Below are 15,872 nucleotides of genomic sequence, written 5' to 3'. Positions count from 1 at the left end.
CCCTTTTTGAGTATCGAGTTGCAAGAATGCTCTACTCAATCTTTGACTTTATTGGATATCTGTCTGCTTAGAGATTTGTCATTTGGCATGTTGCCACATTATCAATCCCCCTACTTGAAAGACAACCTCTTAGAATACCAAGCTTTGAACAGTTAGCCTGTTTGAATGTTAGCAGGATTTTCAGAAACAATTTGCTGAACACATTGAAATATCTTCCAATACACTGAACTAAGAAGAAAGTCAGAGGATCTCAGAGGCCAGCAGAATCAAGCCCTTTTTACTCCAAGCTAAATATAGAAGTGTTCTAAGTCCAGAAAAATGCTTTTATGTGGCCATGAAAGCCCAACAGGTGACTATCAGATAGCTTGCAGTGGGAAGTATTTAACAATAACCTCTAAACCACTCTGAGGCTAGAAGGGAGTATTGAAGTGTATCCAGAATACACACCATTGGGGAGTCAAAAAAAGACCCCTCACCATTGAGCTTCATGCCACCACCTAAAATAATAAAATTTTGTTTGGTCAATAGGATATTTCATTGAAAGGAAAAAGAAACAAAGCTCCAGGTGGATGAGGCTGAATTTTGAACTGTGTAAAGAAACGACTTTTGAGCCAAAGAAGATGATTGAAGGTGTTGCTTATGAGGTCCGAGTATTTGCTGTTAATGCAATAGGTATTTCCAAACCAAGCATGCCTTCGAAGTCCTTTGTTCCTTTAGGTAAGTAATCAAGGTCACAGGATAGGTGTGCATTTAGAAAATTATCATTTGTACGTTATTACAGTCATCTAATTACATAACTGTAGTTCTCGTGGCACTCATGTTGCTCAGGACCTGTCTTAATTAGGTGCTGCATAAACTATATGTCTATCCCTGGAGGATTCATGGTCCTTTGTAAACAAGAAACAAGGATTTATAGGCAGAAAACTGGTGCAGTACAACAAAACAGTGACATACTATAGGTGAGCCTGAAAACAGTCAATATGTTTTAAGGACCAGAACTAATAGGTTCATGTTTTTATGTATCATAGGTACCTCTTGAGTCAATAGACTCAAACTATTGCCAGTCAAACTGCCAATTTAGAGAACTGATAAAGGTGATGGATTATAGTCTTAGTTATATTATCTGGTTTTCTCCTGCTACAAGTTCTGTCAAGCAGGGGTTTTTTTGCCAAAAAACAGGTAGGAAAAGTGACCATATCTCTAAAGATCACTACTTGCAAGCTGCAGTGTATAAAAATAAGTCTTTCTTTCATATTTCACTACTTATGCTTTGTTGTTACACAGTAGCTTGCCATATAAAAATGTACAATTATTCACAAATAATTCATACATTTCCATTAAAAATAAATAAATCACACAAATACAACCTATCATAAAGGTAGTTATTTATGGGGGAAAAAATCAAGTGAATTTGCTCAATATTGCAATATGATAAGATACATTTGGTCAGTCCCTAATTGCACTCCATGCCTCACGGATCCCTATTAGTTGAAGTATGGGCTTTTTTCTCAGAAAGGGATTTTTCCCAGAAAAAGTATTTTCAATACCCTTTTGTAGGCAATCCAGATCAGGCTAGGTCATATTTTACACTACTCTATATGTCATCTTATTGCTTTATATTAATGTAACAGCTACAGGGCCACATCATTTACCTGGCCACAGACTAATTTGGTGGTCTTTTTACATAAAGAAACAGCTTTTCAAACTCTTGTGACAAACACAAGTCGTTGTGAAAGAAAAGTGTCTTGTTTGGTGGCCCAGCAAAGGTTCCCATCTTGTTTAGTGGAAACCGCACAATGCAGAGGAGGAGGAAGAAAGTGGCCATTACTGCTGCAGAGTACTCTCCTCTTGCCAGGAAATAACTGCTGTTGTAGAACACACTGCTCGTAACTTCTCTGCTCTATCTTCCACGGATCTTGCTCCTCAGCAGGAGGAATTAAAATCCAGTTTAGGCTATGAGCAGATATGGGATGAGGTACCTGCTTCTCCTAGTTTGGTCCTAGTTGAGAAAGACGTGCCAGTGATGATTGGAAATGCTTGGTGGGCAGGATTTAGCCTGTCACCTGTGATGCTTATTAGAGGAATACTCACCTAAAGTTTAAAGCTCTAATTGTAACACAGTTTTCTGCCTTCTCTCTTCTGCCTGCTTGCTTCAGCTGTTACCAGTCCACCAACTCTCCTGGCAGTGGACAGTGTGACTGATACCACAGTCACAATGAAATGGAGGCCACCAGACCACATCGGAGCGGCAGGGTTAGACGGCTATGTTGTAGAGTACTGCTTCGAAGGAAGTAAGTGACAACCGCTGTGGTAAGTTACCCATACTGAAAGTAGGTGAGACTTTCTCCATTTTTCCTCTACAGGTATTGGGCACTCTCACATTAAGGCAGAGACTAATCAGTCAGAAAACCTCAAGTAACAGGGTTTTTTTTCAGGCTTCCTTTGGTTTGTGTTCCAGATCCCACCCACTGATTGTAGTTTAACCCATCTTACATCTGATCTGGAATCCAAATCAAAAACCATGTAATCTGTTGTAGTGCACCAAGTACCATGTTAATCGTTATCTTCTCTTTTGAGCTAGGTGAAGAATCGAAGCAGTAAAGAGTGGAAGGATGAATGAATAGGAAATAATCAATAGCTATAAGTGTTGTCTAAAATGTGTAGGAAGGATAGGTTTCAGGGACAGGAGGTTGTCAGTGTGGTAATCGCTATCTTGATGTATCACTAACTGGCTACTTCAAGTGCCAGTCCCTAATACTCAGGACCGATAGCTTCTCCAATAGCTGGCTGTAGAAGTAATATAGGCATGCAAAGTCAATGTCTGGATATTGAATTTCTCCAATGCTTCAGTGTATTTACATACAGGATCTTTAACTATGTCTATTACAGACATGAATCTATACAAAACTGAAGGAGAAAGATAAAGATGTAAGAGACTGAATAAAATTATGAGAGTAAAATAACAGAGAAATATAATTTATATATCAAAACTAAGAGTCTTTGTTGATCAAGCATCAGAAACTTAGTATTTTCCAGCAGATTTTCTTCTGAATTGGGATCAAATTAAGTATGTTTTCAAAAAGTAAAATCCACCATCACCTGGGTAAGTATCAAACAGCCTGGAGTGATATTTGCAGTACGCAGCCTCTGCAGGCAAATGCCAGTCACTGGGACTCCAGTAATCTTGTGTATTTGGATAAATTGGACACAGTTTTCTTCTGCTCAGCTAGCTGCTGCTCTTACTGCTCTGTAAACCAAGTGATGAGCTGGATGCTTTTTTTTTTTTTTTCATCAAGTCATTTATTTCACTGAAAGCTTTTCATGAATGCAGTCCACAGCCTGGAGACAGAGATAGAGGACAGAGCTTGTCATTCACACTGTCACGTGTTTCAGATTCAGACAATCCAGGAAAACAGTAGTTCACAAAGGTGGTCAGATACCACAGGAGCAGAGGGCCCTCAGCTCTACACTCAGGCGAGTGGGAGAGGGAGTGAAGAAGAACTACTGGCTTTTCTCAGGAGCACTCAGCATCTTGTAGTATTGAGTTGAATATCTATAAGGAGCAGGAACAGACTGCATGAAGCTCTGAGGTCTGGAGAAGATTACCTGAAGGCAGACACAGCTGGAATGGTAGGAAGGGTTTTCTTTGTATATTGGGAGGGAGCTCAGAACGAGTAAGCATGCAATTTTACATCAAGACGCAGCATTCCTATAAAGTTTCCACTGCACAGGCAAGATGTACGGGAATATAAAGGGGAGGTCATTGTGAGGACTGCAGTGTATGCCATATATAATACTTGGCTTAGCATTAGTAGGATGGTGGGGAAAAAGCTAAAAGGGTTTTTAATATGCTACCATCACAAAATCCTTGATGTTACAGTATGTGATATCCAAATTAGGTGACAAGAGAATGAGAAATATGCATACACTAATGCAAACTATGGCTTTCAGAGGAATCTTTCAACTTACTTTTTAAAGAGTATTAGACCAAAGATCATTGTATACCTGTTGAATGGAACAAATTCTTTACTTTTTTTTTCAGATAGGTTTAAAACACATGAAGATACAACAAAACGGCAGTCAAGCCTGTCATTTTACTGTTACCCACCCCAGTTAAAATACAATGGGTACAATGTATTTTACATAGCTTTCTGAGTGTTTATGTATATCTATATATGCCTTCTATATATGCATATACATTTATATATACACTATTGACATTATTTATGTATATATGTTATGAAAATGGTTAGGAAGAAGCAAACTTAGAAAATACCAATTAAAAAAGATGTGTTATTGAAATATACATCCTTTTCTCTGTGTTCAGTCCTTCTATTCTTTCTTGCAATATCTCAGTGCCTCATTTTCTCAGTCCTTTCAATGCCTGTTCTGCCTCAAACTAATTTCTTCCATTATGTTTAATAACTCTTTTTAATTTCAAGGTACTTTTTATGACTGTCTATATTCATTCTGCTCTTCTTTTCTTTTAGTTACCTGTTTTTAAACTCATTTGTCTTTACCGTTCCATTCTTTCATTGTTGTCACTGAGGTCGTTTTAAAGAGGGCTTTTTTGAGTCTTTCTTATCTTTGCTATCATAAGGAGAAATCACAGGCTAAAAATAGGAAGACAAAATACATATATAACTATAATTTAGAAGAATCATGTACCATAAGCATTGGTTTGGCTTCGCAAAAACTGGTATTTTCCTTTAGTGTGAACCTCATAACTTGATCTACATGGGTACTTCCTTACTATAGTAGCACCTTTGACAGCTTTCTGTATATATTACTGACCGGATTCTCATCACGAGTACCTGGATCTGGCATTGCCTAGGTGTGAATAATGTGAATACATAATTCCCCAGGGCTAGTTTACAACATCCAACTTGAACCTCTTGCCCTGGTGATGTAGAGTAGAACAAATCTTGTCAACACTAGAGAAGTCAATTCCTAGTAATACATGTTGCCAACTGCTTGGCCCTAGTTTTCTCTAGGACATGATATTTATCTGCCTTTAAAGGGCCATCATACCTGCAGATGATCTCTTTTCACAGCTAGCAAATAAGTACTTCAGAGAGTCTTTTTTTGCTGAGCTCTTTGCCAGTGTACCCATCCAGGACCATGCACAGATATTAGAATAGTATTTTTATTATCCTGAAAATAGTCAAGTCAGGATTCTAGGGAATCCAGGACAGTGATCACTTTGTCCAGGAAATAAAGCTTTAGTGATTACATCATATCTGTCATCATCCACGGTTCTGGCCTTCTTTAATTTTCTTTCTATGTGGCCTTTAGCTAAATGTGTTCTCTTCCTTTGTTTTTCCTTTGTTTTCTCAACCATTTTTCCCAAGACTTCTCTTTTTCTGTCCTTCTTACTCGGAAATCGTCTCCAAATTTCTTCTCTCTTCTATGTTGTTTTTTTTTCTCCTCCTACACTTTCCCCCATCACCATTTTTTTTCATCTCTGTCTTTCAAATGTTCCTTTTGTCTCTTTCTTTTAATCTTTCCATGGCTGTGATTAAGCCCAAAGAATAAAAACAACCTTATCTACTTGTATTCCTTTATCCTTTAGCCTTCCTGTGAGCATCATGCATAACTGTTCTTTTATCTAGATGCCTTCTTCCCTTCTCTTTCCGCTCTGTAGTCTCCATAAATATGGGTTCTGTAATCTTTAAAGCCCAGCATCTATCTTTGCATACTTACTAACAGGAATTGCTAACCACTGACAAAATGCTCCATCTGTGTGAAAGTGGGTGTCTCTGATTAATTTTAAAGATGGATTCTCACAAGGTATATCGACAGATCTGTCTGAGGAATTGGTGGAGCCACCTTTTAACCTGGAAGGTACAGTATTCCACAAAGGATATAACTCTTCTTTAATGAAAGAAAAATTCTTGTCATAGAAGTAAAGAGCAAATTTCAGGGGCAACAATCTACAGAATTTGCTGTAGTACATCTATAAGGGGAGGGGGAGGTGCTAGGGAAATAGTCATTGATCTCAGTCCTCTTCAGCTAGAAGCTGAAAGAAACAGCTTAAAGGAAAACTTAATTCATAAAGGTACGACACAAGTTATGAAAATTCACTACAGTTTGGCAGTCTAAGACTGCAGGGCTCTCTAGTTTATATGAGTTCTCTTGTCTTCTGTGCCAATTTTATAACGCTGTCTTTATATGATCTGGAAATTATTGATACTGACTTGCTGCTCAATAAATCTGTCTCCGAACATCAAGATGCCAGCAGTGTTAAAACAATCTATGTTTGGAGGATATGGTGGAAAATAAAGTATCATTTGTAATTGAAGCTTTTCAGAAGAAAATTGTACTGTTGTACTCTATGAATTACAGTCAACTGCCTAGGGGTAGGATAAAAAATCTGAGATGCTGTAATTTTGTGAATAATTCTGACACAGCCTTCTTCTTTAAAAAGGTTGAGAAGAGATGACATTTCATTGCAATTTGTAAATATTTGTGTCTCTCTCACCCTTGTGCTCAGTGGTACTTTCACGAGTACTCAGTATTGGTTGAAACTAATTGTAAGAACCATTTCTCTCCTAGGAAGCTCTTAAAGCAATGATGAGTGCTTCTGGTAATACACTCTATGTTTCTCTTGTTTTCTGTCAGCTGAATTAAAAAAACTATTCAGTTTTCTTTCTGCTACAGTTAAATGATAGACACATTCTGAAAACATTTTTTTCTCTAAATATAAATATATAATCAGCAGAAATGCTTTAAGGCTTGAGACATTCTTCTTACACATGAAAGTGAACCAATATCATGTTATAGCATAATTAGAAAAACAAAATAAAGGTATTCATTAGAATATAATGAATCTACTACTGCTCTGCAGTGTTCCTCATCCGTACTGTGGATGTATTTCTAAATCTCTATTCTTTTGATTTGTCCTCCTCATTCTCTTTCCTGTAAACTAGCTGATGAATGGATCGTGGCTAACCCAGAGCTGACAGACAAAACGAAGTTCACTATCAATGGCCTGCCAACTGGCTCAAAAATCCTTGTGAGAGTAAAAGCTGTGAATGCTGCTGGTGAAAGTGAGCCCAGGTACCACCCACAGCCTATTTTAGTCAAGGAAGTGATAGGTAAGATCCTCCTGCCTATGCTCAACCACAAATACACTCTGCTTCCATACTTAGCTCTATTTTTTTAAGGCTAATACTTGCTTGTTTTTGGAAACTGGTGGTATGACCATAAAAAGCCATTTTGCAATGGCTAGAAATCATGAAACCATCTTTGAAAAAACTCAGAATTCTTTTTATTTGTTTCATTTCTCAGCCTTTATTGCTCAAGTTTTCAAGGCTTGTTTTTTTTCCCCCAGATTTTGAACTTCATGTTGTTTTTTTAAAGTTGCGCTAAGTTTCTTTCCTATTCCTACCACCATAGCATTTAGTACTATAGAAAACAATGGTGTACAGAATGTAACATTGTGAGACCAAGGAATTCAAGATACTTCACTCATTAGTGACTTCTGGGAATTGTAGACCACACAGTCTTCTGCTTATTCTGATGCCTACAAGTTCTGCCTCAGTTAGAAAAGAAGATAAATGTCAAACACAAGCTTTTGACTTTTTTCAGAACCTCCAAAGATTCGTCTACCAAGACACTTAAAACAAACCTATACTCGAAGAGTTGGAGAAACTGTGAATCTTGTTATTCCTTTCCAGGTAAGAACTAAAAACACCATCAGAAAAATACTCTTTTTCTCTTATCCTGCTGATTTTTAACTTATTTGTATGTAACTTTGGTAGGCCAGTGAGTTAACTTAAGCAGATATGGAAGCACAATGAAGTAGATAGGTGTTTGAAAGCTTTTGCTTTGATGTCTCAAAGAAATGATGTTCAGCCAACTAATCAATTGAGTAACTAGCTTAGACAGACTGATTCATCATCCGTACAAAGGACACACCTGTAAGTCCTCACAGTACACATCACATGTGAGATAATTGCTAGCACAATGCAAAATGGTTACACTGGCAGCAGTTAGATATAGTATCAAGGGTGACACTACAGCATTTAAGCATTTTCTGGTCATAGAGAGGGAAACAGAGGGGAAGAGTGGCCAGGGTTTCACTATCTCCTATAAAAACTGCAACTTTTAAATCCCTGAGATCACAGCTGTAATACAACCATTTCTAAGGACACAGCACGTTTTCCCCCAGCATTGTGTTAGCCTTCCTTCCAACACCCTTTACAACAGGGACCCTACCTGCAGGGTTCTTATTCTTCTGACTACAAGATTTATATCAAAATTCTTTTCATGTCTGCACACCTAAAGACACTGGGTGGGCATAATCCAGCTTCTGCATGGATGTTAAAGCCTAATAAAAGCCTGATCAGCATTACAATGCAAGATCTTCTGCTCCTGAGAAATTAAAGGAACATTCTGTGGTTATTCTCTAAGATAAGGCATTCAAAAAAGGTGTGAAATTATCAATTTTTGGACCGCATCTGCAAATTGTTTGCTTCTGGAAGGTAAATCCTGTGGTAAACCAGGTGGAATTCTCTGACTTAAATACCTAATTTGGGCACTGCTAGGCCCACAAAAAAGGCAAAAAACAAAATCAATCTAGCCTACCTAAGAACTATTCCAACAGCTTTTGCAACGAAACAAGAAAGTTTGGGATCTCTGGAGGCTTAGCCCACTACTTTCCTCTTTCACTGGCAGTGTAGAGAATATAGACACTTCCAGAGGGTGAAATATTCTGTTCTGCATTTTCTGCTCTTTTCTCATTTTTCTTTTAGAAAATTAGACATTAATTGTCAAATTTAGCCAGGAAGTTATCTGTATAATTTGGCTGGAATTTGCAAATATTCTTTAGTCTCCTGGGTCGGGGGGAAGGAAAAAGATGTATTTTAGGTGAATCAATATGATTGCATCTCAAATGCTGTAGGATTCTAAAATCAGTTTCTTTCGGGATTTTTTTTTCTCCATTTGGGAAAAATTGGAAATAAATCCATTTTCTCTCCCACCCTTTTCGCTCCTAAAATCGTATATGAATTGTTTCCTGGCTTCTTACAGGGAAGACCAAGGGCAAAAGTATCATGGGAGAAAAATGGTTCTCCAATCGACAAGAATCAAATCAACATCCGCAACACTGAAAATGACACTATCGTCTTCATCCGAAAGGCAGAAAGGAGCCACTCGGGAGAATATGACATGAAAGTGCAAGTAGAGAACTTGGTGGACAAAGCTACAATAGATATTCAGATTGTTGGTATGTTTTGAGCAACAGAAATAAATGCATGCCAGAGAAGCAGATTCCAGCCATTCCGAGTCTATAGGAAAAGAGAAAAATCTCAAAGAGCGTCTTTCTCGGCAGTGATAACTCTCCACATCCAATTACTCAGCTATAGATTTGTGGTCTCTAAGTAAACTTCCCTGTCCAATGGCAGGTGCTTGACGGAATACGTCAATCTCTTTTTTTCATTGTTACGTTTTTCGTGTTTCAGTCTATCAAGGATGCAAGTGGTATCCGTAACCAGAAATGGCAGTAAATTCATAGTAACTGTCACAAGTGTAATTTGGAAGAAATGTAGAAATGTACGTGAAAGTAGGAAAGAGAGACAAGAAAACACATTTATTTTTCACTTTTATCAATCTATTTCTTTATGTTAAAGGCAAAATTGGTAGCACAACCTTTCTAATGATTGTCTGACTTTGTCTCTTAGCAACACACCTTCAGCTGGTTTTAATTTTTCCAAAATATCACGTCCTTATGCCATTAAAGGGTATATGCATATTAGAAACCATACTCACAAAGCGGTCAAGTTAAGTTTTTCATAATTCTGACACGTCTTATCTTTGGAAAGTTTTATTTTGCAACCTCAGCTTTCTTTTGATGTTGGTTTTGGCATGTGTGCGTTTTAAGAAAGAGAGGGAGAAAGGAAACTAAGTGGAAGATGAGTGTAGGGGAGAGAGAGAAAGCAAACAGTGGAAAATGTCAGCTGCCACAATTTCATTACAGATCGCCCAGGCCCACCAGAGGTTGTAACTATTGAGGATGTCTGGGGAGAGAATGTAAATTTATCATGGAAGCCACCAAAAGATGATGGCAATTCTGCCATTACCGGGTACACTATTCAAAAAGCAGATAAGAAGAGTATGGTAAGTAATAAGGAGATGCTTAAAAGGCTGATGCATTCATGAATTCTCCCTTGAAAACAAACAAACAGACAAAAAAGCCTTACATGCTCAAATTGATGTAGATGGATAAAGCATTTATTAGTCAGTGTTTGGAAAATCTGCAAGGTATCTCTAAAAATGTCCTGTTCTCTGTACCAAAAGCCTAGAAATGGAAACATTTCCAGATCGTGCCAAAGAGAAATGCTAAAAATGAAAGGACAGGTGGATTTGAGGGAAACCATTCTACTTTTTTTCCTTGGTCTCAGTAGAAAAGTAAAACCTAAAAGTATTGATTCCAAAGTCAGTACGTTGCTACTAGAATCAAAGTGTAGCGCTGTTGTTTTTAAACCTGTAATGTCAGATTGTGTAAGTTGTTGCCACTCCTCACTACCCATGGCAAAATGGTACATATGTCATTCATAAACTGCTTTGAGATTTACAGATGACAAGTACAATATAGAGACCTTTATTATTTTCATTAAACTGACATGAATCTTCCTTAAAAGACAGTTGGACTCTTACATTTAACACTTACTGTAAAATTAAACGCTGGAAATCTAGGACAGTATTTTGGGAGTTACCTTATCTAAGGGAATTTTTTTGCCCACTTCAATAAGTTGATCTGCTTCATAGTCTAATAAATTCATTCTTCCTGTGCCAATATTTCCCTTCCCATCCTTTTTTTCTTTCTCTTCAGACTGTAAGAAGAGAAGGTGTCTGTACAGTGAGCAGGGCAATGGTGTCCCATGTCTAAGTTACTGTGTTAAGGAGAAAGCAACAACAGCAGTATCTAGGGTACAGTGTGCCGTGGATCATTCAGGTCATAGTTTGTGGTAGTGGTGCTGAGTTTTGCAATTCTGGCATAGCTGCAAAAAACTATGCAGAAAACTATTTTCCCAAAAGGCACTTTGACTCCTAAAGATGACCAAAATATCAACACAAACTGTGGCACAAGGAACTCAGCAGAAGTTTATCTCTAAAAAAAGCAAGAAAAGTATGTAGGGCAGAGTAAAGAAAAGCAAAAACATTGCTGTGGTCCTATCACACTTTATATTAATTGCATTTTTAGCATTAACTTTTTTCATCTCAGGTTGTTATTTAGGTATTGTGTACTAGGATAGAATCTACATGTCCTGTTACTGTTGCAAGACCAAAGCACTAAAACACACCTCCCCATCTGAGCCTTTAGATCTCAAAGCACCACCTGCATAAAATCACATTTCTCATTAATGCTCAACCTGTGAAAGAAGGTGTAGATTAATGCATTGGCCTCTTGTGAGCGCATGTTACTGCAGACTAGTACATGCTCCTAGTATATACTAGTACAGCTGCCTGGAGATGTTTAAGAGATGGGTGGATGTTGTGTTGGGGGGAATTGTTTAGTAGGTTGATAGGGCTGTGACAAAGGCTGGGCTCGATGATCTTCTAGGTCTCTTCCAACTGATACGGTTCTATGATTCTATGCTATTACTTTTCCCCACATCCAAGCCTCCAGTTTTTTTATCTGCAGCAGCACCTTCTCTGTCAGCAGCCTGGACTAGGAATGAAGGAGCCTGCCTGCCTGGCCTCACGCAATGCAACGTTTGTATTACTGGATTTCCTAGAATGAATCCTTCCAGCCAACAGAGTGTAACAATTCAGTAGGATTTGCTTTCCAGTTTGCCTTCACTGCTCAGCAATGAGCTCTATATTATTCTCATCATCACTCATTTCATTAATTATTGTTAGCTTCACTATTTTAGTATTCATTAACATTCCCTTAAAAGAAAAATCTTACTCCCACAAGCTCGATGATTCTTCCAAACAGTTAATGGCTGAGGAGTACAGGGTGCTGTGGGGACACTTAATCCCTGTGTTTGTGTCTTTCAGGAATGGTTCACAGTAATGGAGCACTACCACCGCACCAGTGCCACCATTAACGAGCTTGTCATAGGAAATGAGTACTACTTCCGGATCTTCGCTGAAAACATGTGCGGCCTCAGTGAGGACGCAACAATGACCAAAGAGAGCGCTTTGATTGCAAAGGATGGTCAGTTAATTATCCATTCCTTGTCAAAAGGGAAGGGGTGTGTTCAGAGGCTGAAAGGTGATGAGAGGTGAAGGCCTTACCTCAAAAGCATTCAAATGCATTTCTAGCGCCAGAATCAGGTACAAGGAACAGCTAGGACATTTCATTTAGGACCTCTGGGTTTGTCCACATAGTGGATTTTTTGGAATCAAGAGTGGGACATTTTTCCTATGCTCTGACGTTTTCTAGGATCTTAGATCTTGTGTCACCACTGGCAGACCTAAGTTGGCAAAAGCTGGAAAAGGAGCAAAGAAGCTGCTCTGCTAGAAGTGGTGGGTCACTGCCCACCCTATTTCCATTATTAAAAAAGAAAAGAACCTTTCTCTTTAAAATGGGATCATGAAGAAAAGAATGGCTATAGGAATTGCTTCTCACCATTGCTTCCTTGCCCTTGTCATGAGAGCAAGTATCAGGCTGAAGCTACACTTGAGGTCACCGAGAGCTTGGATCAGGTTTCAGTGAAGCAAAGATGTTTAATGATACCTGTGCAATGGAACAGATGTCAGTCTGTCCAGGTGAAGATGATTTATTGATGATAATCTCCATGTCAAGCAGGAGTAAAGCATCCAGTGAGAAACTAGATTTTCCTACCATGTTTTCCTTGTGCAGAAACTACATCTGTTCAGTTAACTGTATGGTTAGTGCACTGTATGTATGAAGCAGTGTCAAGGGTTAGAGGTGGGCCAGTCACTAAACAAATAACAGATGCTCTCTGTTAACACCTCTCCCTCGCTAGAAGAGGAAGGGAATAAGGGAGAGAGACTTAGGGGTTGGAAAAAGAATCTAAAACCAGCTTTAATGAAGCAGTAACAATAAAAAGAAAATACAATAATATTAATAAGAAAATAACAAAGTATATATAAGTATATACACAAAACAATGTTGAACTGCCCCAAGGATTATCCCCCCACTGATTCTGTGGGACTGACATTGGGAAAGTCCCAGACTGGACTCAGTGGCAGATGGGAACTAGGTTCAGGAACTGACTTCAGGAAATGCACAGACTGGGATCAAAGGAAGAAGAAATGAAAAAATCCTCCTCAGACGCTGGTGATAGAGGAAGGTTTGACCCTTGTGATCCCTCAGCTTTATACCAAGTATGACATATATGGATGGAATACATTGCTGGTCACGTTTGGGTCACCTGTCCTGTCCGCTCCACAGTGCAAGTGTAACCTTTTATTTACTTACAACCTTTTACTTCCCAGCACCCCCAACATGGCACAGAAGATTTAGAAGTGACCTTGGCTTCTATAGTAGCAAGTATAAGCAAGAGCCTTTCTGCATACCAGTCCTTGGTAGTAACTATAAACATCGTGTTATCACTCGATACAAAAATATATCATTAACTTCAGAAAGTGCAGTCACTTAGGAGAGACTGAGGTGAACAGTACAATCACTGAATGCAGAATTGGTTCTGTTCTAGCTCAAACCAAGACAAGCAGAAAGAAAAAGGTATTTTCAGATACGGAGCCAATCTGTAGTCCCAACAAATGGTGAACAGTAATTGACAACAAAGATAACAAGAGTCAGGAACTCCTCAGTACATCAGTCAGGATCCGACCTGTTCTGTAACACGCAGGGCATGCAGGCAAAGACACAGAATAAACACGTACTACTTTGTACACCACCTACTCAGGAAACAAAAGATAAGCTCTCAGACATCCCCGCTACAGCGTGACCAAGAGCTATAATCACTTTGCAGGCTTGCTTGCAGCCTCCTCTAGAAGTGCAGTTACTAGGCATGTTGGTTACTAAAGCACTGCAGATCAGAACTGGCTCTGTCGCTGTTTAAGATGCTTGGCTATTTAAATACATAGCAACACTCTCACAAGTGTTTTATTTTCATTTCATAGGTAAAGTCTACAAATACCCAGTTTATGACGATTTTGACTTCAGTGAACGGCCATTGTTTACTCAGCCTTTAATCAACACATTTGCTGTAGCTGGTTACAACGCTACTCTGAACTGCAGCGTTCGAGGCAACCCCAAGGTACAGCTCATAACAGCATCGCTTAAGACCTGACAATAAAAATTGTAATACCTTTTTTACTATTTGTCTTGCTCACAAGCCAGGCTGGAGGCAAAAAGAGTGCTGTGGGCTCTAAAGAAAACAAAAGAGGATCTGCTTACCTGTGTTACAGGAATTCTAGTAGTCACTAAATCCACAGATAACTCAGTGAAAAGGCAGAACCTCAGAAACCTGTTGGGTTATACGGGGACGAGCACTGACAAGAGCTGTACAGCTAACGTATAATAAAAGTTGTTACCAAAATAAAGCCATAATTATTCTACATAAAAAAGCTGATCATGCTTTAAGTAAGAACACTGCAGGAATACTCCGAGGACTACATTGGTTCTCAGACTCATTGTGCAATGCATCTTCCAGTTTCTTTTGAGCTGTATTTTTTGTGATCAATTTTCTGTTGTCAGAAACTGAACTGACCTAGTAAAATGAGAATTCAAAGAGTGTATAAGAACATGTTTGCTGTTTTCTGTTCACTTTCACTATTTCTGACTGTGCACATTACTGCCAAAACACATTCTTATTGAGTAATCAGATGTCAAAAGTCATTGCTCAGATGTTTGCTATCATTACACAGTGCCTCTTATATTGATAACGGGCTTATATTTATGACTTTAATTCTGTAATAGGAGCTGCACTGAAAAAAACATGCTTAAAACTAGATGCATGATGCAGCCCGTGTTTACATTTGAGTTTTAAGAATTAGTTTCCTTTCTATCACCACTTTATTTTGTACTGTTTCTGGATTACCCAGCTTTAACTGAACATCACAGAAAGTGGTAAAATATTTCCGTTCATAGTGCACGTGGGCTTTCTTTTGTTTTCACCACAGCCCAAAATAACCTGGCTGAAAAACAAAGTCCTTATTATGAATGACCCAAGGTACCGAATGTTCAGCAACCAAGGGGTCTGTACCTTGGAGATCCGCAAACCCAGTCCCTATGATGGAGGCACTTACACCTGCCGAGCAGTCAACGAACTTGGAGAGGCAGAAGTTGATTGCAAACTGGAAGTAAAAGGTAAGGGTTTAAAAACATCACAAATGCCCTGTTTGTCTGAACACCAACTACATGGGAGCCCAAAGTACGCCCAGCAAATGCGAAAGGGAGCTCAAACATTTTTTTTTACCTTTTCCAGATGAAAATAACAACTTGGTTAGGGCAAAATAAACTATACTGGTTGCATTGGGGTTTTCTTGAGCACCAATGTGCTGTGCTTACACTGCATTGTCTTTTTCCCCCTCCCATGCTTGATTCACATCTTCAGTGAATTGCAAAGACATTTTGACAAGTGACAAAATGGTGCACTATAAATCTCAGAGCTATGCCACTGACCTGAGAAACCCTAGTTAAGACTCAGCCATAGAGCTCTTTGGGAAAATGTTAAGAAAACATCTTGGATAAAAGGCAGCTCTCTGAAGGAAATTACAAGGGGAGAAGGAGGGAAGGAAGAAATGCTAGTTCAGTGCAGACATTTTCTGCTTTCAAATTATTTATTAAACAAACCAAGCACTTGCTTCCAAGGAAGTGTGTTAGCAAAATCATGTAGTAAAAAGCAGTGTTGTTCCCAAAGACACAAGCTAGTTGATACAATGGCTGCATTTGCTTTAAGAACAAGTATTCAAAACTACAGATTTTGCAA

At 38.7% G+C, this 15,872-nt stretch overlaps 1 protein-coding gene across 1 annotated transcript in view; it reads left to right on the top strand.

Annotated features, from left to right (window-relative positions):
- Positions 1-528: 528 nt before the first annotated feature.
- LOC104278989 (myosin-binding protein C, slow-type-like) overlaps positions 529-15,872 on the top strand; it is a gene marked incomplete at its 5' end in the record, with an annotated part of 23,384 nt that continues 8,040 nt past the window's right edge. Inside the window, 12 exon segments of the mRNA XM_009876125.1 lie at positions 529-717; positions 2,157-2,291; positions 2,364-2,425; positions 2,427-2,445; positions 5,776-5,844; positions 6,930-7,097; positions 7,591-7,679; positions 9,034-9,229; positions 9,980-10,119; positions 12,007-12,166; positions 14,062-14,198; positions 15,064-15,250. Coding sequence (XP_009874427.1) covers positions 529-717; positions 2,157-2,291; positions 2,364-2,425; positions 2,427-2,445; positions 5,776-5,844; positions 6,930-7,097; positions 7,591-7,679; positions 9,034-9,229; positions 9,980-10,119; positions 12,007-12,166; positions 14,062-14,198; positions 15,064-15,250 — 1,551 coding nt within the window.

Source organism: Apaloderma vittatum, unplaced genomic scaffold (genome assembly GCF_000703405.1).
Source record: "Apaloderma vittatum isolate BGI_N311 unplaced genomic scaffold, ASM70340v1 scaffold32419, whole genome shotgun sequence".
Lineage (NCBI taxonomy): Eukaryota > Metazoa > Chordata > Aves > Trogoniformes > Trogonidae > Apaloderma > Apaloderma vittatum.
This window is presented reverse-complemented; position numbering and strand designations above follow the sequence as displayed.